The sequence below is a fragment of the Artibeus jamaicensis genome, unplaced genomic scaffold (genome assembly GCF_021234435.1).
Source record: "Artibeus jamaicensis isolate MK-2021 breed Jamaican fruit bat unplaced genomic scaffold, CSHL_Jam_final contig_484, whole genome shotgun sequence".
NCBI lineage: Eukaryota > Metazoa > Chordata > Mammalia > Chiroptera > Phyllostomidae > Artibeus > Artibeus jamaicensis.
In genome coordinates this window covers 8,348,358-8,372,289 of record NW_026521859.1, presented here as the reverse complement: position 1 = coordinate 8,372,289, position 23,932 = coordinate 8,348,358, and the positions used below count along the sequence as shown (strand labels likewise).

At 38.7% G+C, this 23,932-nt stretch overlaps 1 protein-coding gene across 1 annotated transcript in view; it reads right to left on the bottom strand.

Annotated features, from left to right (window-relative positions):
• The window catches only part of LOC119047185 (24-hydroxycholesterol 7-alpha-hydroxylase), a 73,801-nt gene that overhangs the window by 48,834 nt on the left and 1,035 nt on the right, over positions 1-23,932 (bottom strand). The window contains exons 2-7 of the mRNA XM_037142569.2: positions 17,081-17,216; positions 14,773-14,947; positions 12,956-13,105; positions 11,970-12,063; positions 8,302-8,406; positions 3,708-3,798 (exon numbers count right to left, since the gene is read on the bottom strand). Of these exons, the coding sequence (XP_036998464.2) occupies positions 3,708-3,798; positions 8,302-8,406; positions 11,970-12,063; positions 12,956-13,105; positions 14,773-14,947; positions 17,081-17,216 (751 nt within the window). The remainder of the gene's footprint in view (positions 1-3,707; positions 3,799-8,301; positions 8,407-11,969; positions 12,064-12,955; positions 13,106-14,772; positions 14,948-17,080; positions 17,217-23,932) is intronic.

Below are 23,932 nucleotides of genomic sequence, written 5' to 3'. Positions count from 1 at the left end.
TGTCCCAGTGTCTCACCAAAGGCTGCCTTTGAGGCTCTGTGCCAGCAGGAAGTGAAAGCTAAGGCAGAGCTGTCAACTGCCTGGCGGAGCATTGGAGGTGAACCACAACACGCACACAGGATCCATTGGCAAGGAATGGGAGACTTGTTGGTTCCCAGTGTAAAGGAATCTCTGTCCAACTGTTCCACGAAACTAGCAAAGCAGAGACATAAGTGGCCACGTATGATAAAAAATACAAATTTGTTTTCAAAAGTCACTGAACAACAACAATAAGCAGCAAAAACAATAAATCCTGAGAATCTAATTTTCAGAGTTGCCACATTATATTAAAAATATGTAGTTTCAGCAAAAAATTACAAAACATGAAATAGTATGAAATAAGACATGAAACAAGAAAGTATAGACCATTCACTAAGGGGAAAAAAAACAGTAAATAGAAACTATCCCTGAAGAAAAAACAAATGTTGGGCTTACTAAAAAAAGACTTTAGATATTTTAAATATATTCAAAGACTGAAAGAAATCAAATCAAAAAACTAAGTAGAGAATATCAATACAGAGATAAAAATTATAAATAATAAGGATTAGAACTGAAATAAATTAAATAGAAACTAGAATATCAATGGAAAAACTAAAATCAAACAAACTCAACCAAAACTAAGTTCTGTGTAAACAATATTAGCAACTCTTTGGCTACACTGACCAAGGAAAAAAGAAAAAGAAAGGGCACAGATTACCAAAATGAAAATGGGAGATCTCCTTGTGACCTAACATAAATAAAAAAGGATTATGGGGAATACAATGAATAATTGTATGCCAACAAGTTAAATAACCTACATGCAATAGGCAAATTCCTAAAAAGGTACCAAACTGACACAAGAAGAAATAGACGATCTGAACAGTCCTGTAATAAGTGGAGAAATCAAATTTAAAAAACAACAACAATAAAAAAAGACAACCTTTCATGAAGAAAATCTCTAGCCAAAATTACTTCACTGGTGAATTCTACCATATGGTTAGCGAAAAATTAACATCAATCCTTCAAAACTCTACCAAAAAATAGAAGGGTAGGAAACATTTCTGAAATCATTCTGTACGGTTGGAATTATCCTAATACCAAAAACACACCAAGACATCACAAGAAAACCAGAGAGTAATAACCCTTACTTTTTAAAAAGATTTTATTTACTTGTTTTTAGACACAGCGAAAGGGAGGGAGAAAGAGGAGAGGAACATCAACATCAGAGAGAAACATCAATCTGTTGCCTCTTGTATGTGCCCCAACTGGGCACCAAACCTATAACCCAGGCATGTGCTCTAACTGGGAATCGAACTGGTGGACTCTCCCTTTGCAGTAAGATGCCAAACCAACTGAGCCTCCAGGCCAGAGCCAGACTAATATCCCTTATTAATGTCAATGTACAATTCCTTAACAAAATGCTAGCAAACTGAATCCAGCAATAGGCATATATAAAATTTATGCTTTATGGATTATTCACTGTGACTAAGTAGGATTTATGCCAGGCATATATGGATGGTTCAGCATATGAAAACCAACTTATTAAACATCACAATATAAAACATTATGTTAAGTGAAAGAAACCAGACACAAAGAACTGAGTATTCGATAGTAGCCTTTACCCTTAAATTCCTTTATAAGTAAGTTAGGCAAAGTGTCTGTGATGGGCTCTAGGAGTGAGTTTTGAAGCCAGAGATACAGAATTGAAAAGTCACAAAGATATCTCCAAGAAGGAATTGTAATCTTGTGAAAGAAAAGAGCATAAAGCCTTGGGTGGGGTAGCTCAGTGGATTGAGTACAGGCCTGGAAACCAAAGGGTTGCCGGTTCTATTTCCAGTCAGGACACATGCCTGGGTTGCAGGCCAGGTCACCAGTAGGGGGCATGTGAGAGGCAACCACACATTGATACTTCTCTCCCTCTCTTTCTCCCTCCCTTCTCCTCTCTCTAAAAATAAATAAGTAAAATCTTTAAAAAACAAAAAAGGAAAGAGCATAAAAATGGGAAAATGGCCATACTGACTCAGATTTTTGTTCCACGCACTCTAATGCTCTTCTTTGACAAGATCCTTGCACAGATGGACACATGGATATCTTCATCATATCGTCCTTCAAAGATCTGTGGTGTCCTCCTACAACGTCCAAATTCCTGACCTACTACCTGCATTGACCTGAATTGCTTCTGTAGAAGCATGGCAAGAAATGGTTGACATACTTTTTATAAACTTTCTTCAATTCTACAAGTCTTATACACTGAAAGCACTGATATAAACATAGTTATTACACTGGTACTACAATTTGAAGGAGCAATTTTCTGCCAAAGGAGAACAATAGGTTTTAAAAATAAACCAGAACATGGAGAAAGAGAAAACATTTTCTCTTTCTCTACTAAAACTGTGTTCAAAAGCTCAAGATTCAAACGTTGTAGAAATTTAGATTAAAATAATACTTGTGGCCTCGGAGTCAGATTTCCCACTTTATTCCCACAACTCCCGTCTGTACCTTTTTTATTTTCTAGAGAGCAAGAATTTGTGGAGCCCTCGGTCAGAAGGCTCTAGAAAGGGAATGGTAAGGGAGACTTTGTGTCAATTAAGGACGCGCTCACTCTTATCATTTGCAGGCACGCAGGCACGCACGTTCCCAGAGGTAAGCTGCACAAAGGCAGTCTTCTCGCAGGTGCACCCCAGTGCCCCACATCTAACCTGTTGGCATTGTTGGTACTCAGTGACTCTAACGCTCACCATTTCCATGAGGTGAGACCAGGCATCCACTCATTCACACTCCAGGCTCAGAACACTGTGGCTCAGATACTCGTGTTGGTCTGGCCAATTTGCTTTTGGTTTAACTAAGTAAGAAGCAGTTGAAAATAAATAAAACATTCCAAATAAAATGTTTCCAGCAATCATGAAGTGGGGAAGGATAAGTGTTCACTCTCGTCATACTTTTTGCTCTACTATTATATTGTTTTCTTCACTCCCTCCAAAGTAAGAATGCATAATTTCACGTATTAATTAAGGATTTTAAAAAATCTACTCCCAAAACAGGTCAAATTATGCTGAATAGGCAAGTAGTTTATCCCTCTTCCTTCGAGGTTACTTCTGCTTTTTAAAACAAATGACAAGGAAGGAGCTTAACATGTGAACCAGAAAGGGAAAGGCAGCAATCCCTATCTGTGCTTTCATCCCCCCAAATCTCTCACAATGGTAACTTTAAAAATAATTCCTTTGGTGGTAAAATGTTACCTAATCTCCCTACCCCACTAGCACTGTTACGTAATATATGCAATATGGACCATATTACTTTTATGAAATGTGGAAAATCCTGAATTCCAAAACTATGGACTTGTAGCTCAGTTGAAGTAAGGGGTCAAGAGATTAGCAGAAAAAGCCCTGCACATTAAATATTTATGTTTACGTAGGGAAGTTAGACAACTCACCATCTCCCCGGCATTTGTCATCATTTGGAAAATAAGGAAGTTAGGCAAGATGACCTCTAAAACCCTTGACAGTAATTAAATTCTAGGACTTTACCTGATCCATGTATATCCTATAACAACAAATTACTGGTATGTTCAACTTTGGACTATATTGAATTTCTACAGAATTATGGGTATTTGAATTTGCCTATGACATGTAACAAGCATACATTATTAGATGTCTCTTCAATTACATACTTTAATTCAGTTTTAGTACCTGGTATGCCAAACACAGATGATATGCCTTCCATAATGGTCTTGTGGATATTGGGTTGAGAGAGGACAAATCCAAGTGTCCAAAACACAATCTTAAAAAAAACAACACATATAAAAAAACCCAACTTTATTTCAAAGTAAGCAAAAGTGCACTTAGTATTAGAATCAAGCATTTAAAAGAAACAATGAGAATGTTTAAATTAAACTCAAAAGCATGTTAGTAAAGAGCATCTTTGAAAACACCTACATTTTATGAACAAAAGATATTATTTAGCTCTAAGAGGTTTGATTTATCATTTTATTCTCACTATAGTTTCACTATATTATTTATATAGATTAATCTACCTTCACTAAAAATGCAAAAAGTGAGATTTTTTACTAATATACAATATAAAATATCACATAGGCATACAGTAAATATTTAGAAACAAGAAAGTATGCCACTTAGGAATGTTAATCCAAGTCCAAAACAAAAATATTTTTCAAGATTTAATTTCCTTGAAATGCAAATGAATTTTCAAATTATATTTTCTGCAAATGAAACATGGCAATCTTAAATAAGTTGTAGAAACTACACCTAAAATCTCATAAACCAAATTATGAGAGTACTCAATAACAATCCCAGGGTCTTTTCATGCCCTGTTGAACATAATAAGGTGTTCAGAGGTCCGCAGGGCATTACTGAATGCAGTGTGCTTGCACGTTCTCTCTCTACACCAAAGTAAAGTACTTCTGATCTTTCCTTATTGTAGTATTATAAAATAAATTTAAAAATTAGCTTTCCCTTAACTCAGGTAAATGTTTGTACTTCTCTTTTTAGATTTCACAATAAAGGAAACCTACATAAAATCATTAAAAGACATTTGAATTTTGCTTTCTTTTCTTTTCTTTTTTTGGGGGGAGGGTGAGTGAACATGTATTATGAAAGAAATTTCATCTGGGAAAATTGTCCCTAAAATGACTCGGACAACACTTCCCTAAGTTTTCTTGTCCCTTCTGCAAGGACAACACTTCCCTAAGTCTTCTTGTCGCTTCTGCAAAGTAACTTTTGGTGCCAATACTCCCCTCTGTGGTCAAAAGAGGAAATGCAATTGTGTGAAGGGATTGCTTCAACACGGCCACGTTCAGTCCTGCTTTAGCGGCTCCCTCTCTGTGACATGAACAGACAGTGAAGGAATAATTGTGGTAAACCCAAGCCACTACAGTCAGAGAAGAATTACCCTAGAGATCATCTAGTATATTTTTACAGTATAAGGAAGATGCTCAGAGAGCTCCCCGTTCAGGCCCTTTCTACTGTTTTCTATAGAGGGAAGTACTGAATTGCTGTAATTAATCATTAACAGCTCCACATGCAATTTGCCTCATTTAAAGAGTCAGAGATCATGTTGGGGGCAAATCTTAGTGATCGTACATAGATTTTCAGTTACACAAAAGGGGGTCTAAAGTTTTATGTGCTTAATTAGTTTTAGAGATTCACTAATTTGGGTAATACTTATTTTTATAAAAAACACAAGGAATCAAGGAATCTGACTAAACTATAAATAGCTGTACATTGGTGCTAGTTATCATTCTAATGCTTTTAAAAAATAAATTTTGCTTCTAAAATCTTTACTTTCTACTTTAGAAAACAAAATTACATTTTTTAAAAAGAAGCCCTGGCTGGTATAGCTCAGTGGATTGAGTATGAGCCTGCAAACCAAAAAAAAAAAAAAAAAAAAAAAAAGAAAGAAAAGAAAAGGCATGTAAAAGAGAGTAAAAAGTAAGATGTTTATAAGCAATACTGAGTCAACAAACAAGAAGTGACCTTGACATCTTTGTTCACCCATATGTGGGAAAGGACTTAGAAAGTGCTCCCATAAATACCAATTAACATTGGCCCAATTGGTTAAGTTTGTGGTAAAGGCTGGCAAAAAGGGGAAGGGCCACATGGCTCACTGAACTTCAGAAGCAGCTGGTACCATGCCCTTCCACTGTTTGAGAGAGGCAAGTACCAACATGAGAGCAGGCAGAGAGAAACGCTCTGCCTTGCTGTGGCGTAGAGGGGTGCATTGAGTGTGTCCTTCACACACTCAGTTGGGCATTACTTACTCACTCATTCAAAGAAAAGATTTAACAAACATTGATGGAGTCTCTATAACATATTGGAGTCTTTGACTGATCGTCATAAACGCAAGTCTGTATAAGACGTAATTCCTGCCCAAAGAACTTCCGCATCCAGTTGAGGGCATGAGATGAAAAAAGAGCCAAGTAGAGAGGAACTGGGTGGCACAGGCGACAAATGTTGCGGGAGCTGAGGGTGCGAGGGTGTGGGGCAGGGCATGAGGGCCACCAGTGAAGGTGTTCAGAAAAAGCTTCGGGAAGCAGATAAAAAAGGGAAAATGTCAGTTTTGAGATTAGATGCAAAAATGTTCTTCAAAAGTTCATTTGGCAGTCAGAAATTTCTTGGAACTTGGAAGTGGTGTTAACATAGAAACAATTTTATAAATCATGGTTACTCTCTGGGGCCAGTCCACCCAAGTTCACCGAGGTGGTAACGGGGCCTCCCAGCGGCCTGCACCGAGCCTCTCTGAAGCTTGAACTCTGAGTCCCGTGGGCCTTGAGGCAGAGCACAGAGGAAACAAGCTACAAGTATGATGTGGGTACCAAGAAACGTCAGCCCCACCACCTGCACTTTCAGCAGCATCCTGGGCAGTGATGGGAGGTCACAGAAACCGGGACGGCAGTGACCGCTGCTACCCTGGGGCAGTCAAGTTCTGGAAGCTGGGGCAGTTGATGACGAGTGGTCCACGGGAAACAATGACTGACTGAAACCATGGCTTTACTTTTATAAGAGAAGAAAGTAACCTCTACTGAGCACCTATTTTATGCCATGGACTGTTAGCCACTTTCCATTTGTTCCCAGTATAATCCTTCCCACTATCCTTTGAGGTAGATATCGTTAACCCTATGTTATAGATGAGGACTCTGAGGCTCAGAGAGGTTAAACAATTGGCTCACTGTCACCCAGCACTGGGATTTGGCTTTGAACTTGACCTAAAGCCTCTCCAGTGTCACTGCCCACCCACCAGCTGCCTCTTGGAAGTGCCAGCGAGTCAGCATGATGGAACTCTGACTAATCATCAGACACTTCCTTTCTGAAATTAATGATTTAAATCCTTTCAGACCAGTGCCGGGAACAAATTCCAAAGAACTGACTTCCCCTGCGTTGGATCAATGGGGCTTTGTGTCCCTTTGTTCTGGGGGACCTTTCTAACGGGATCTTGAAAATTAATCCTGTGACAGGAGTGGCTGTTCTACTGCTGCTTTGGGAGTTGTTTTGATGTTTGCTTTTTAATTTTGCCATTGCTTAATCAGTTTCCAAGAAAATTATGTAAGGAAAGATCAGAGATTAATATTAGTGGGACATAAAAAGGGGGAAAGGATCGATTAAACTATTTTATATATTCTAGTAGTTGATATACATTTGGGCAGAGAGACTGGAATTTCTATTTCTGCTCTTTACCCAATAAGTCTTAAATCAGGTTACAGGAAACTAGAATATTAGTATTTAGAAAGCTTTTAACAACCCAGACCTGCATAAGAGACAAGAGATACAAATAATACTAACACATCCTACTTCTCTTTGTTAGAAGAAAAAAATGCCCAAGTTTATCATTAGAGATGACTTGAATGTTCCTGTTAAGTAGACAACAAACCTATGAAAAAGGCCGCCCTTCAGTTTCTCAGATACCGTAAGTGTATCTCAGCTTAACACGAAATCCTCCTGACACAGGAGACTGGTGCGCATTGAACATGAAGTGGCAGACAAATCTCAAGGCTTTAATCTAGTTCATGACAGTGTTTTAAAAAAAGTTACAAAGTCTCCAGTCTCTTTAGACGTATTGTGAGTTCCAGCGTCACCGGCTGCATTCACGTGGAAGCTTACAGGACGGAGATGCCAGCTTACACAAACAGAATGGGGCGCAGAAGGGGAAGGGCCAGGGGAAGACAAAGAGTTCCTCTGCACCAGGCATCAGACAGGCTTGTCTCAAATCCTCCTGACAACCTCGCAGGGAAATGAGAGTCTCCGTGAATAAATGCCCAGGACCCAGGGCCTTACTAGGAGTTCCCTTATCCCCTTTTCACCGATAAGGAAAAGGAGGCTCAGAGTTTTAATTACCTTCGTGAGATTCTACAGCTGTGACTGGGACATCTGGATTCAAGCCCAATTCTCTCTGAAACTATGCATTTACTTACTCTCTCCCCAGTAAAAGGTAGGGGTTCAGCCTTACTCATCTCTGCAGCACCAACACTAGGCGCACTGCCTGGCAGAGAAAGTGCTCTGTGAGCAAGTGTTGTCACAACTGACCCCAGTGTGCAAACTGCTCCCTTCGCCTGTGACATTTCTTCAGACGCAGGATCACTGCAGATCTCTGCTTTGCCTCCTCTGTGATCTTATCAGATTTCACTGGATATTGTTTTCTTTTTCTATCTCACAAACAACTCCATCACAGTCTGTTTTTCCCCCATAAGAAGTAAAAAAAGAAAAGAAAAGGGGAGGAGGGATTGAAGGTGCATAGACAGAAACGTAACCCTTACCTCACTGATATACTTACAGGGACAGCATTGGACAAAGAAGCCCAAAGTAGTAGAAGCCCATAATTTGGACTTTGTTCATTTGTTTCTGTCTCTATCACATCCAGCAAAGCCCGCATTAGTGTCTGTTTAAAAGAAATAAATATTGTCAAACCACAGCCATGTGACAGAGAATGATGTTCACAAACAAAAGGCCACACCTTTTTCTTTAGTCCAGTAGGTATTATTTCTGCTATTTCCAGGTTTGCAGTTTGAGGCATTGCTAAGGGACTCACATACTTACTCCGTCTGCATTAATTAGGAGTAGGGATTCCAGAGCTCAACTCCCTCACTATAATTGCTTCAAAATCCGCCTTAATTTTTCTTTAGACTTTGTGTTTCGGTTCACAATAAGATTGAGAGGAAGGTACAGAGTCTTCCCCTATCACCCTTGCCCCACACATGCACAGCCTTCCCCATCGTCAGCCTCACCGAACAGTGCCCTACGTCCTCCACAGAGGAGGCCTTACACCACTCTTGGTGGTGTGCACTCTATGGGCTTGGGCAGAGCTGTAACGACATGCATCTGTCATTAGGACCATTCACACACTGAAAGGTACCTTGGTTACTTCCAAGTTTCGACAGTCATGAATGAAGTTGCTATGTGCAAGCTTTTGCTACATCCCAAAATTTGGTAGGTTGTGTTTTCATTTTCATTTCTTTGAAAATACTTTTAATTTCTCCTAAAAGTTCTTCTTTGACCTATGAGTAATTTAGAAGTGTATTGTTTAATCTCCACATGTTTTGGTATTTTTCTGTCTGTTTACTGATTCCTAGTTTACTTACATTATGTTCTGAAAGTAAGTATTAGAGGACTTCTATTTTTTCAAATTTATTAAAGTGTGTTTTATGGCCAAGAATAGACAGAGCACAGAAGATTTTTTAGGAAAGTGAAAATATATGAATTGCCTAGAAGGAAATTTACAGCATTGAAATAATAGAAATTGATATAATAGAATGGATATAACTGTTACTTACTAAGGCAGGTAATGTTTATAAGTGATTAACCACTCTAATCCCCAGCTTTCTGGTTTTAATAGTCCCCAGTGTTCTGGGTGTAAAAGTTGTTGTGAAAAATAAATGAGTAATTAATTTGTGCAATGTGTCACACTACGCCTGGCCCAGAGTAAGCAACCCATAAATATTAGCAGTGCCTTATGGCTACTGTATTTTATAATAACGAATTAGCAGAACTGGAAATAGTTTAAGTATAAATTTCATTTAAAGCTGGTTTTTATCAGACTTACAATGGAAACTGTTACAACACAAAGTTTATATCTCTTGAAAAATCCTGTAGGTGTATTTCACTCTTTTGATACACTACTGTGAATGGAAATACTTGTTTAATATGTATCTAGACTCACATGGAAGAAATCACCAGATTTGATATTCATGATGTGACCAATGGGTGTATAATATTAAAAACAAAAACTTCTGTCAGTCTTTTGGCTTAAGTAGGCCATTGAAATCTACTTATGCAGAATACAGCAAAATCTTTTATTTCTTCTTAGCCCACATTTTTTTTAATGTGGGTATCAAAACAAAAAACTTGTGGAGGGAAACAGAAGCAAAACATACAAAAAGGAAGTTAAACTGCCCATGAACGTTGACACTGAACTCTGTCCCACAGTCTTAAACACTGGATGAGCTTCAGCAAAGTTCAAAATCTGTCTTGATTCATACAGGGAGTTAGAGCAGCTATGATTTAAAAAGCCTAGTTTCTTCAGAGTAAGAAAACAGGAGTTTTAGCTGAGGCATTCAAACCCCTTTTGCTGGGTCCATAGATTCTGCATGTGAGTGCAGCTTTTACATACACATGGTCTTACCCCATAAATCGTGGAAAACAAAGCAAACAAAATGTTTGTCTGGGTCTGTCTGTGAAACAGAATCAATAGCTGAAACATAGTTTGTTAACACAGCCCCTTCCAGTATAGCTTCTATTCCCTTGATTCGGAAGGGAGATGCTTGAACATTCAGGCACTCCTCTGTTTCCTAAGGCTGTCTCCCGCTCCAGCGTTAGGCGGAGTTGTTTGTGGTAACGTTGGCTCTACTGACTAAAAACAAACAAAACCTTTTTGATGTGATCTTTAAATACTAGAAGATCCGAGGTGAGTTTTTAAACTCTGGATGAGTTTAAAAACAACAGTGATCAATTTTAAGGGAGTCCTTACTATGTCCTAAGTGCTTTACAAACATAGCTCATTTAGTCCCCACCACTCTGAGGTCGGGACGGAGCCGAGGCCAAGAGATTCGGTTTCAAGGTCCTACAGCTGGGAACAAGATTTGGGCCCAGGCATTCAGAACAAATGAATCTCGGTGTCTGAGGATGGGTCTGGAGAAGCAGGTCATTCTCAATAGCTTCCAGAGATTCTAGTGAGCAGCCAGGGCTGAGGACCGTTCATTAGCAAGCATTGGAACCACCCGGAAAGCTTACTAAACCACACACGGCTAGGATCCACACCAGTTTCTGACTGCATGGTGTCCAGGCGATGGTGGTACCACGGGTCTGGGGACTACACTTAAAGAACCACAGATCTAGGACAGTTAAAACACTGATTCCTGTGCCTAGCTTTAAAATTATACCATACAACCCCCTTGCATTTGAAGAGAGAAACAACTAGTGGCACCAAGAATGAGAAACTCTGGCCCTGACTGGTGTGGCTCAGTGGATTCAGTGCCAGCCTGTGAACCAAAGGGCTGCTGGTTGGATTCCCAGTCAGGGCATATGCCTGGGTTGCAGGCCATGTCTCTAATAGGAGGCAACCCTCTCTCTTGCACATAAGAGGCAACCCCCTCTCTCTCCTTCTCTTCCCATCTCTCTAAAGATAAAAAATAATAAAATTTAAAAAGAAAAAAAAAACTGGTACATTTACACAATAGAATACTACGCAGCAGAAAGAAAGAAGGAACTCCTACCCTTCGAGACAGCATGGATGGAACTGGAGAGCATTGTGCTAAGTGAAATAAGTCAGGAGGTGAATGACAAATACCATAGGATCTCACCTATAAGTGGAACCTAATAGACAAAACAAATAAGCCAGCAAAATAGACCCAGAGACATTGAAATAAAGAGCAAACTGACAGTGACCAGAAGGAAGGAGGGAGGGGAATACAAGGGAAGAAGGGCAAGGGTCAAGTCCAGGAAGATGTATAAAGGACCCATGGAAAGGACAATGGGGTGGGGGAGGAAGACAGAATGTGGGAGAGGGGGTGAGTAGGGCAGGGGAGAGCAATAGGGGAAAAATGGTGACAACTGTAATAGAACAACAATTAAAATTATTTTTTAAAGAAAGAACAAAATCCATTTTGTACAGCTTTATTCTCCTTGCTTACTTTGCCATAAGTAACTCCTACCTGTTACTGTTGACACAGACAATTGTATAATATATGAATAAATGAAGAATCTCAGAATTTTGTTTTGTTCAGTGGACTGTAGACTCAGGTGTTTTTTCTGTAGAACAGAATTAATACCTACCTCGCTACTGCAAGTCTGTAAAAATAAAATAATGTATGTAAATATGCCTAACACCAATGCTTGGCACAAAAATGTATCTAATCTCCTGAATGGTAGCAAAAATATATATTAACAGTCATAGTTAGATAATGTCCTCATCTCATGTATTTTAAGGAAAAAAAAAGGTATACTTACCATGGAATTATCTTTTTCAGATTTGTATGTTTTTATATCTGGAATGTTTTTCTCAAAAAATGCTAGAAGCCACCTTTTGGATTTTGACCAGTTTCTAGGTGAGAAAAAAACAGTATGTGTATAAATTGACTTCAGGAGTAACAAGTCACACAATGAAGTGGGGGGACGTCCATGGAATTAGAATTATTTCTCCAAACTTTTCATCTTCAGCTAGAATTTCATGAGAGGGCTGCCCTCAGACTTATTATCCGACAGGAAAAATTGAGAGGAGGCAATTTTAGCGTCTTTTACAAACAAATGTTTGAGTTCCTGTTCGACTGACACTGAAGAAGAAAATAGGACCCAGCATCTGCTTGGTCTACATTTACTCTGGCTGCTGTCGCTTAAAACTGGCCCAGGGACTCAACTCCGGATTAACCCAGGCATAGAGACCTAGCTATGATGTTTTTAAGCTTTTCTGACCAACAATCACTGCATACCAACTGCCAAAAAAAAAACAAAAAAAAAAACATGAGTTACTTTGCATTCAAGCCATTTTATCAACATTTATCTGGGCACAACAAGAGAAATGCACTTGACCACACCAACTTTTGCATCAGAGAGAATGAGGGCAATAACGTCTGGTTCTGAGACGAGCCACACTTGACAATTTAATAAAGGCCAACACTGTAGCAATGACAGACAGCTAAGTAAGTAAGTAAGATAAAAGCTGTAAGATAAAAGGCCTCAAAATAAGTTCTTCATTCCATTCTAACATTCATGTTCATATTCTCTCTCTCATTTTTGCTTCTGAAAATTTTAAAATAAAAAAAGGAAAGCACGTGTATGTCTTCTGTTCCTCCTTCAAAAACAAGCTGGTCATAGGCTGTAGTTCTCTCTGTTCCACTTAAACTGCTGATATATCTACTGAGAACAGAGAAATGAGAGACCTATGAATTGCTGGGAGGAGTCTGGCCAATGAATTAATTATAGGAAACAACTTCTACCTTAGAAGACATTCTGGCATCTGGGACCCATGCTCAAAACCTTCATCATAAACTTGAAAATGCTGATGGAACTCCATGATTTTCCTCTTGTTTGTGGGAAACAAACCTTTTTTAAAGAGGATATTCACACTGACTGGATAAAGGAGATACCTATAAATAGAGAAATGTAAAACGTCAGACCCAATGACCAAAGGAGAAGAAAAAAATCTGGATACAAAAGAGGGAAGTATTTAATAGCTACAGATAAGGAATAGATATAGTATGTGACAGATTTCTTGGGTGGGGAGAGAAAGTCACTTTTAATAGAGTTTAATGTTTGCCTATAGTTGTCAAGATGACTTAGGGGTAACTGAAATTGTAGCCTTATTTATCTGAAGATTTAAAATGCTTTCTAAGCAAGCATTCTCAGATCCTGACAAATGTGAGATGCACGAAAGTAAATTGGTTCAATGCAATTTCAATTAGCATTTATTTAGCAAATAATAACTGGGATACAGTCCATGCCCTTCGATAGCAGCAAAAAATAACTAAAGGCCATCAAAGGTAATCTTACTCACCAAATTTCCTAATGTCTCACAAGATCCTACAAATGGGAACTACTGCATATTGAAAATAGTATAGTGTGGTGTGGCTCAGTGGATTGAGCACGTGCCTGTGAAACCAAAAAGTCACTGGTTCGGTTCCCAGGTCAGGGCACATGCCTGGGTTGCAGGCCAGGTCCCCAGCTGGGGACATGTGAGGGGCAACCACACACTGATACTTCTCTCCCTCTCTTTCTCCTTTCCTTTCCTTCTCTATAAATAAATAAATAAAATCTTTAAAAAAGGTATTTGTTAAAAATATATAGTATATATCATGAAGTTTTACCATAAGTGAATAAAATGATTACTGTGGCATACTGAAGTAAAAGAATATCAATGGTTGCTAATATGTGCTAGCTTGGTGATACTAAGTACTGTTCATTTCAATTTTATTTACTTTCTCCAAAGTTGCAAAGATATCTGAGAATTTGCTGTTTTGTTGCAGATACAGGGCAAACCAAAAGTTTAGTTGGTTGGTTGTTGCTTTGTTGCTTCTTTTTCCTGTTCTAAACTGCTAACAAAACATTAAATGTTGTTCTGTTTTATGAATCTGAACTGTTCAATCCTGCATTCAGCACCCCAGAATGCCACTGAGATGGAGAAGTACCTAAGGCAGCTTCAATTCCTCACACCCCCGTCTGCAGGTAGGGAATTTCTGTCATGGTTCCCATGCCCAGACCCTACCTTTGCCAGAAAGCTTCAGAACGTAGCTGGCGTGCTGCCTGGCCACCCGCCGCCCCTTCCTAACTCCCTGGTCTCTCAGCACCTCCCCTCTACCAGTCTGAGCGAGGCCCACATTGACTTTGCCTCAGTCAGCTTTTCATGTCTCGCAAACATCTCCTGGACCCTCATCATCTACTTGATGACTATCCTGTCCCTTGTCTTCTCAATGTCCACTTGTTACAATAGTCGCAAACTGCACTGAATTTTTTATCAAAATTCTGATGGATGCATGGCAATTCTAAGAGGTAAACCCATAGAGCACACACAATTGTATGGAATGACTAATGAGAAATTACTGTAAATGTATTAAAATGTGTTGACTTATTTGCTCACTGTAAAATTGGAATGCTAAACTGAAATTTGGCCATTAATTGCCATTTAGAGTATTAACATAATTTCTTAATTGCCTAGTCAGCTGGGCTTCATTAATCCACCAGATAACTTAAGCCTGATGTATGGGCTTGAAATTATTTTATTCCAAAGAACAGATGAAATAATACCAATCAATCTTACCTTACTAAGATGTTCAGGTCCCTTGAACCACAAGTGCCTAAGTTCCTGAGTTGTTCATGTAATTCTTCAGTTAGTTGTTCAGTGAATTGACATAGATTGAAAGTCCCTATTTTCCCTTTCATCAGCACATAAAGTTTTTCATGCAGTGCTAAAAAGATATTCTTTGGAATTGATGCTATAAACAAGAAAACTATTTTTAAAAGAAGCGACGACTCCTTAAAACAGTCAATATAACTCTATATTATTTGATCAGTATTGAATACAGTCCAAGTTCAACAAACACATAAAGTAACCTCCTACAAATAAAACCAGGTAAAGATTCAGCTTACATGGTGAGACAGTAAAAGTGTGCAGGGTACTTTAAGGGATAATTTGGTAGTGGGTGATGAAAAGGGCCTCTGGAAAACACAGTTCTAGTGATTTTATTTTCATGCTAAAATGTTTCATTAGCTTCCTACCATCTTTCTGGGCCCCTTCCCCCTCCAAATCTGTATTTCAGGCATATTGAAAACACACACCTTTTTATATATCCCAGCATTTTCATGAGCTGTTCTATCTGCTCAGAACATTCTCAACTTGGCCAACCTCACCCCCATTCCCACACTCCCAAAGCCTAAATTTCTTCTGATAATTTCTATTCTTCTGTCAAGCATCTTTTTGAATATTTCTTCCACCAGGAGTCCTTTCCTAACCCCATGAATTGCTTTGGTCCCACTATTTCCTTGATATTACCATGATTCTTCTATAATACACACTTCTGGTTGAGTTGAGGTAGTGAGAGCATGAGTGAGTTTTTTAACTCACTATTTCTTTATATTTTTATTTAATCCTATTTTATTTTCTTCAAAGTAACTTTTCAAAAAATAATTCTTAGTTTTGTATTTCATCATCCTATTATGTATAGGTTATAATTTACATAGATTAATTAAAAATAACTTTTAGCCCTGGCTGGAATGGCTCAGTGGACTGAGTGCCAGCCTGAGAACCAAAGGGTCACTGGTTCGATTCCCAGTCAGGGCACATGCCTGGGTTGTGGGCCAAGTCTCCAGCAGGGGGCATGTGCAAGAGACAAGCACATATTGATGTTTCTCTCCATTCCTTTCTCCCTTCCCTTCTCTAAAGATAAATAAATAACATCTTTGAAAAACAGTTTTTAGATACTCTTGAGCATTCATCTCTGTGACAGAGAAATACATGATGATAGAGAAATACATGAAAGGAATAGGAAGCCGGCTCAAAAGTAAATGTTAACATATTTCATTTGTTAAATAGAAATATTTAAACATGAAAGCCCCCAGTGAGGGGCAGGTATAAAAATCTTGATCACTTCCATATACCTGACAGGTGAGTAATTGGTATAGATTTCCAAAGGCTTTACAGATCAAGAGATTTGAAAATATTTATATTCTTTGATCTGGAAATCCATAGTCCAAAGAGCAAGAAGTACTAAATAGTCATAAAATGTAACCCACATGTGATTTTCATGAAAAAAAGAAGAAATAATAATCATTCTATTGATCACTGAGAGCTTTGGAAACAAACTTTCTTTTTCCTTAATGGCAAGAGGGAGGAGGAGAGACAGACAGACAGACAGACAGAGAGAAGCCACATGAAAAGGAACCTAAGAAAGAAGCAAAAAGGGAAACAAAGAGGGGAAAAAAACCATGGACAGTAGGAGCAAGCACAGACATGGTGAACACAGAGAAGAACCAAGCACAAAACGAACCAGCCCTGCATTCCTGGGAGGACAAACGGCATCAGCGTGCATGTCAGTGAGAGGCACCCAGGGAACGTGCTGACCAGTCCAGTGCAGCGGTCTCTGGGGGTAAAGAGTTGGTGAAAGGACACCACTGACCTTAACAGCCCTACGGAATATGTCAGGAAATGCCATTAGTAAAGGGCTTACTAAGCGGTGGAATTCCACCTTCAGGGAGCAGAGGAGCACAATGTGATCAAGCCAAGAGCTACAGCCTGAAAAACGTCACATACGCAGTAGCCGAAGACTTAGCCACACCTGGGGAGCTGTAACAGGATACAGATTCCAAATATGTCCCAAAGAAAACATCAGGGAGGTAACCTCATCTCTTTCGCATGTCTAAGTAAGATCTAACTGTACTAAAGCTGTCAATAATTTGCTTTTCAATGACCAAACTCATCATATACTTTTCTCCTTCTATCCCTATTCTAAAGAATAAAATAATGGGGCCTCATCGTTCTTGATAAAGGAGTAAAAAGGTAACTGTTACCTAAAACTACTCTTGGATTTCAATGTTGTGTTTCAAATGAACTATACAAAAAAATCCTTTACCTGTGCGATAGACCGGAGTTTGCACGGCGAGTTCAAAATCTACTTCTTTGGATTTTAGAAACACATTCATGCCCTCTTCTTCAGTCACAAAGGTCATTCGAGTTCCCATAGCAAAAACTGTAAATATTGGTCCATACTGGGAAAAAAGCACATAAATACAAATCATATTAGTAGGCAGTTATGATAAATAAGTTACTGGGCCATGGGTTAGGTTTAAGACAATGTTCCTCAAGAACCCCAGTGCTGAAGTCACAGTCAAGAAAAAAATTATTATTGTTACATGTGGTAATTAAGTCTAATTTTTTATCTTCACCTGAGGACACGCTCATAAATTTTGACTGATTTGGCCAACTCTAAATTATATAAATTCTAATTTATTCTGTCCTAATACTTAACTTTCCTTCTGATCATGTTATGATTTACTTGTTCCTTCCTTTCTTGGGGTACAAAATAATAATTAGAAATCATTATTAGAAATTTTATTAAACACTGTGATATTTGAACACTGTTTTCAAGATTCAATAACTTATAAGCAACCTATAATTCAACTTTGTTCAAGAATAGAGATACAAAATTGCTGACTGCTTCTACCATAAATCCATAGTCACTCAACGTCTTGCAATCCTAAAAGGTTCTCTAAGTGTTCACTTGCTCACTTTCCAAAATGACTATTTTACATGTACAGCCTGCCTAGCCCCTCCATTGAGAGAGTGCTCCTGCTTTGTAACTCCTGGGAAAATGGAAGCAATGAAGTAAGAACACGCTCAAAGCAGACGCATTTGTACCCACGCTCCACGCTTCCCTCTGGTGAACACAGGCGGAGGGTCCTGCCCCCGGAAAATGCCAACCCTTCTTCACTTGGGCTGTGGAGCCATGCTCTCTTACCTTCTTTCTCCCACATCATCCGGCTGGCCCTCTCTATCAGATCTCTCCTAGTAGCCTACACATGTACTCTGGTAAGGGGTTGATTCCAGGAAGTCCATGACTGTTGTGGAAAAATATATCATTTTCATTGACTTCTAGTGGCAATTTACTCTTTTCTTCAATTGTGAATATAGACAACTAACCATAATCTTATCCATGGTCTATCATGAAATGAACTCACTGTTCCAACTGTATTTTCTTAGATTCTGTTTCTATTTGGCATCAGTCATAACAGACCCAATTGTACATGGTCTATATTTTTCTTATTGTTGATGCTCTGGCACTGGTGACCTCAGTACTGGGGAGAGGCTGCCCTCCAGGGCTAGCCCATTCCCAAAGGGCTCACCCAGAGAGGAGCACACCTTTTGCATGCAAAGCAACCAATCTGCCTCCCAACTACCACCTTACCTAATTCTCAAATACCAGGCCAATAACTCCCTGACCCTAAGTCATCCCAGGGCCCAGGTACCAGGCAACTACAGACAAGCCCTATAGCCCAAAGCCCACAGGAATTATTATTTTGAAGTAGCCAATCCTAAATTGTTTACCCTGCCCTGCCCTGCCTTTCCTGAGGAAGTCCCAGTAAAGGGTCTGGCCCAGGCTTTTCTCTTGCTCCTATCTTCTGCTTCCTAAGGGACCCTGGGGCTTTCTCCCATGGCCCCGTGTGAGATGCAGTGACCTGCTCCCAGAACTGCGGGTATAATAAACAGTTTCCTTCCATGTTTCCTTTTCATTCCCCTGTGGCCACGGTGACTTTACCAACTTTATCTGACATACGAGTATACATTCTTAGAACCACCACCCTTACTTTTCTATCCCATTAAAGTCATTATAAATATCTCTAAATACCACTCACACTCCTCACTACCTCAATATCACAGTCATTTTTCGCCCTTCCAGGCAACGACACGTGACCACTCCTGTGACATACTGTTGGACTCAGCACTCACAGGGCCAGCAAAGAGTGAAGTCTCACGTTCTTCCACTAGTGACCCAGGCATCTGCATGGCTGTCCAGTAGTCCCTCTCTGTGACTGCTCGCTAGTCAATGCATAGGAGATGACTGATTTTCATCGTCTGTTAAACTTTTATCCAAATGAGAGTTCTTCAAGTTCCCTTAGGAAAGTGTCCTTTTGTAACACGTATTGGCACCCAGGCCACAGGGTAGAACAGCCAAGTTCAAACACACTGAATAGCTGAGATAACTGTTGACAAGTGGCAAGTAACTTATTTAAAGTAACTTATTACAAAATGACTGAACGGTGGGAATGATCATGTTCAGTGTTATAAATTCTGTAATAGTGATTTTTTGTCTTCCTTGCTTTCCTTTCGTTCTCATTTTTGTGCAGTGTCAGCACTCTGAGTGTTACGAAGTAAAGGCAAGCTCAGGCAGTGTGGTGTAGATGAAATGCTCCTATTTTCTTTTAACTGTTTAATTTGAGGTCATGTAGACTAACATGCAGGTGTAAGAAATAATACAGAGACCCCATGTACCCATTACTCTGCTTCCCCTGGTGTTAACGCCGTGCAAAGCTGTAGTGCATTACCAACCAAGCTATCGACATTGATAAAGTCAGGTAATATTTCCATCACCGTACCTCGTATGCCCCTTTTTCAGCCACACCCATTTCCCATGCCCACCTCCTCCTTAACCCTTGGCAACTACTAATCTGTATTTCTAGAGTATTGAATTTTTTTTACCTATTTTTCAAGTACAGTTTTCTGTCTATTTCTAATAATGTTATAAAAATAGGATCACATAGTATGGAAACTTTGGAACTGGCTTTTTTTCGCATGGCATAATTCACTTGAGATCCATCCAGATCTTGTTATAGGTATCCTGTCATGTGTATCAATAGTTCATTCCTTTACATTTTGAGTAGTATTCCGCGCTATCAATGTACCCTGGTTTGTGTAAACACTGTCGAAGGACATTTGTGTTCTTTTCAGTTTCAGGCCATTACAAATAAAGTTGCAATAAACATTCGTGGGAGGTTTTTGTGTAAACATAAGTTTTCATTTCTCTAAGATAAGTGCCCAGACATGCAATTGCTGGGTCATACGGACCAGCATTTCCATCAGCAATTTTCCCATTTTACATTGTATATTTCCACCAGCAACGTATGAATGATCCAGTTTCTCTGTACCCTTACTAGCATTCAGGTGCTGTCATTTTTTTTAATTTAGCCATTCTGATGGGTGTGTAGTGATATCTCATTGTGGTTTTAATTAGCATCTCCCTAATTGTGAATGATGTTGAGCATCTTTTCATGTGTTCACTTGTCATCTGTGTATCCTCTTCAATAAGTTGTCTGTTCATAATATTTTGCCATTTTTTAGATTATTGTTTTTTTCCTTTTATCTTGAGTGTTGAGGTTCTTTATGTATTCTAGATACTAGTCCTTTGTTCCACATGTGGCTCACAAATATTTTCTTTCAGTTTATGGAATCACTGACTATGGACTTTCATGCTAAAATATTTCTACTTAACAAATGAAATATGTTAAGATTTACTCTTAAGCCAGATTCCCACTTCTCTCATGTATTCCCCTACCACACAGAAGATGAATGTGCCAGGATATCTAAAAATTATTTTTAATTAACCTGCATAAAATGCAACCTAAACATAATAGGATGATGAAATACAAAGTTAAAAATTATTTTTGAGCCTGGCTGGTGTAGCTCAGTGGATCGAGTGCGGGCCTACAAACCAGGGGATCGTGGTTCGATTCCCAGTCAGGGCACATGCCTGGGTTGCAGGCCAGTTCCCAGCAGGGGACGCACAAGAGGCAACCATACATTGATATTTCTCTCCCCCCCTCCTTCCCTTCCCCTCTAAAGATAAATAAATAAAATCTTAAAAAATTATTTTCAAAAAAGTCACTTTAAAAAATAAAACAGGATTAAAGAAAAATTTAAAAGAACAATAAGTTTTAAAAAACTCACACTCTCACAAGCTCAACCCCACTAGGAGTGTGTATGTGTTGTGGAAGGAGCACAAACACTGACATGAAGGAGAGAGCGGGGCCAAAGCCATCCACGGTATTGGGAAACCAGACATGTTCGTGCCTTTAGAATACAAATCTATTTGAAAAAATAACCATTTTTTAAAGAAGAAGATGAACTTCCAATTTCGATAATGACATCATGGCTACTTCTTTCAGAATTTTCCCACTCCTTTCCTGGAAATCACACCAAGTCAGAAGGAGAATGGAACAAATACATGTACAAGCAACAGACTAAGCTAAACAATAAGGAGAAAATCTACAAGCTACAGAAGTGTGGCCCATGGCACCCGAAACCAGCAGGACTGGCAGAGGAAGCTCGAACAGTATAGGGGGGGAAACGAGGAATATGCAGGGGGTTCAACATGGAAAGCTCAGAAATGTACACTATGAGATAGAAGAAGGCAAAACACAGAGTTGGAGCCACTCTGAGATGGTCTCAAATAAGCAGACCAGGGATATTGAGGGAGGTAGCGAAAGATCACACAGAAACTATTCAGAGAGCTCCAGAATGCATCATTTTCTACAAGTGAAGAGACACCGTAAGACAAGAATTGTGCCTCTTAGTAGCAGCAGCTATTGAAGAAAGGCAGTGAGAGTTCGAGTCTGGAAGATGAGATCCTGAAGCGCATAAGAGCCATACATAGATGATGTATGCACAGGGGCACTATATTTTCACTGCAGCAACAGAGGGCAAAAGACTTAACCTGAGACACCTGGAAAGCAACTGCTTCCAACCAATACCTTTTGCTGACAGCCAGTCAAAGACAACTCAACTCTTTAAAATATGGTTAAACAAATGGGAAAAATTCAGCATTATAAAAAAATACTTTTAAAAAAATTATTTATTTTAATTGTTGTTCAAGTACAATTTTCTGTAAAAAAATGTTTTTTTAAAGAGAATTTCCTGATAAACTCACTGAAAATATTTTGCTAAGGAGTACATAAACACTGAAATGCAAAATTATTATAGTGAATTAAAAAATCAATGTAACAATTGCAGCTGCAAAGAAAATAAACAAAGCAGAACTATAAGAAACCATGGAAGAAACAGCCAGACAAAAGATGAAAATTAGGAAATAGCGGAACTCAGGAGAGGAAAAGGGTATTTCTGAATAAACAACAGTAATTACGTGAAGTATAAGGGAGACTATACATCCTACAAGAGAAAGAAAGAAAGAAAGAAAGAAAGAAAGAAAGAAAGAAAGAAAGAAAGGAAGGAAGGAAGGAAGGAAGGAAGGAAGGAAGGAAGGAAGGAAGGAAGGAAGGAAGGAAGGAAGAAAAAAGAAGACAAAGAAAGTCTAAAGAAAGAGAGTACAAAAATGTGAAAAATGCAAAATAGAAAATAGAAATAAACACGGAAAGAATTGCAAGGGAAATGACAGCTACAGAAGACAGGCCAAGGAGATTAACCCTATGAATGACTGGACCTCTTTCCCAAACTCCCGATTCATTTACCCAACTACTTAACTCAACATCTTCACCCAAACTTCTACCTTACCTAAAGCTGAACCTGCCTTCCAATGGGTTCTTCTTGCCCCGTCATTTAATGGCAATCTACTTTCTAGTTTCTCAAGCCAAACTTCTTGGAACCATTTTTGAGCCTTTTCATTCTTTCACATACTTTTTGTTGCTTCCACTTTAAAAATATATCCAGTCTCAAACATCTATTGCTATCACCATGGGCCAAGGCACCAAGATCTTAAACTTGAATTATTACAATAATCTTTATATTATTTTCCTTCTTTTATTCATATGTCTCTGTTTTTAACAGAGTTGCCAAAGTGACCCTTTAAAACACTCAGAAGTTTTCCTAGATCACCCCAAATTACAAACTATTTACACTTTGAAACTGACCATTTACAGATATACTTGCACACACATAAATGACATTTCTTGCTACATTATTTATAATAGCAAAATATGAGAAAAATATCCATCATTGAGTGACTGCCTAAATGACCAATGGCTCAGGGAATACTTTACAGGTTTTATAACAAATTTGCAACCTATGCAAATTTCTGCATAGGATGTGGTAGAACCAGATTGGCCAAGGATTTCACTGCCAACTAGAAAAAGGTGAATAAATTACAAAGATCATATTTTTTAAAGCAACAGAGAATTGGGAAAACAATAAGAACTAAATGGGCTAAAAGTCTACAGAGGAGAGAGTTGTGCAAAAGTGAAAAAACAAGAGATCACTATTGATTTTCCTGATAAATTCTGGGTATGGGCTGAAGGTATAATAGAAATTGACAAAGTTTAAAATTTATATTAAAATTCAAATTTAAATAATCTTGAATGTCAAGACAATTACAAAAAAATTGTAGAGAACTTTCACTACCTGATTTAAAGACTTACTATAAAACTACAGTATCTGAGACAGTGTAATGCTCACACAGGAGTGGTCATGTAAGTCAATGGAATAGGATAGAAAAGCTGGAACTAGATCTGCACATATACAGTCAACTAATTTATGAAGAAAAGCTGTAAAGGTGATACGGTGAGACAAGGAAAGTCCTTCAAGAGAAGTCCTTCAGTTGGACATCCAGATAGGGAATAAAAATGAGTCTTACCCCTTACCACACACAAAAAAAATTCAAGTGGATTATAGACCAAAATGTAAAGTCTAAAACTATAAACTTTTTAGAAAACACAATAATCTTTGTGACCTTGCTTGAACTTTTCAGACAAGCTTGTAAAAAGGTTCCCTAAACATTATCAAAATCATATGCCTAAGGAAGGCTATAAGAGACAAAGAGAAATTTCTTTTAAAGATAATATTGTCCATCTATCAAACTTGCAAGAATTATGGCTCCTTGTGTGGGCCAGGATATGAGGAGCAAGGCAATCCCCTAGCTACACTCAAAAGAAAAGAAAAAAAAACAGATATTGTTAAATCCCTTTGCAAGGACAACACAGAA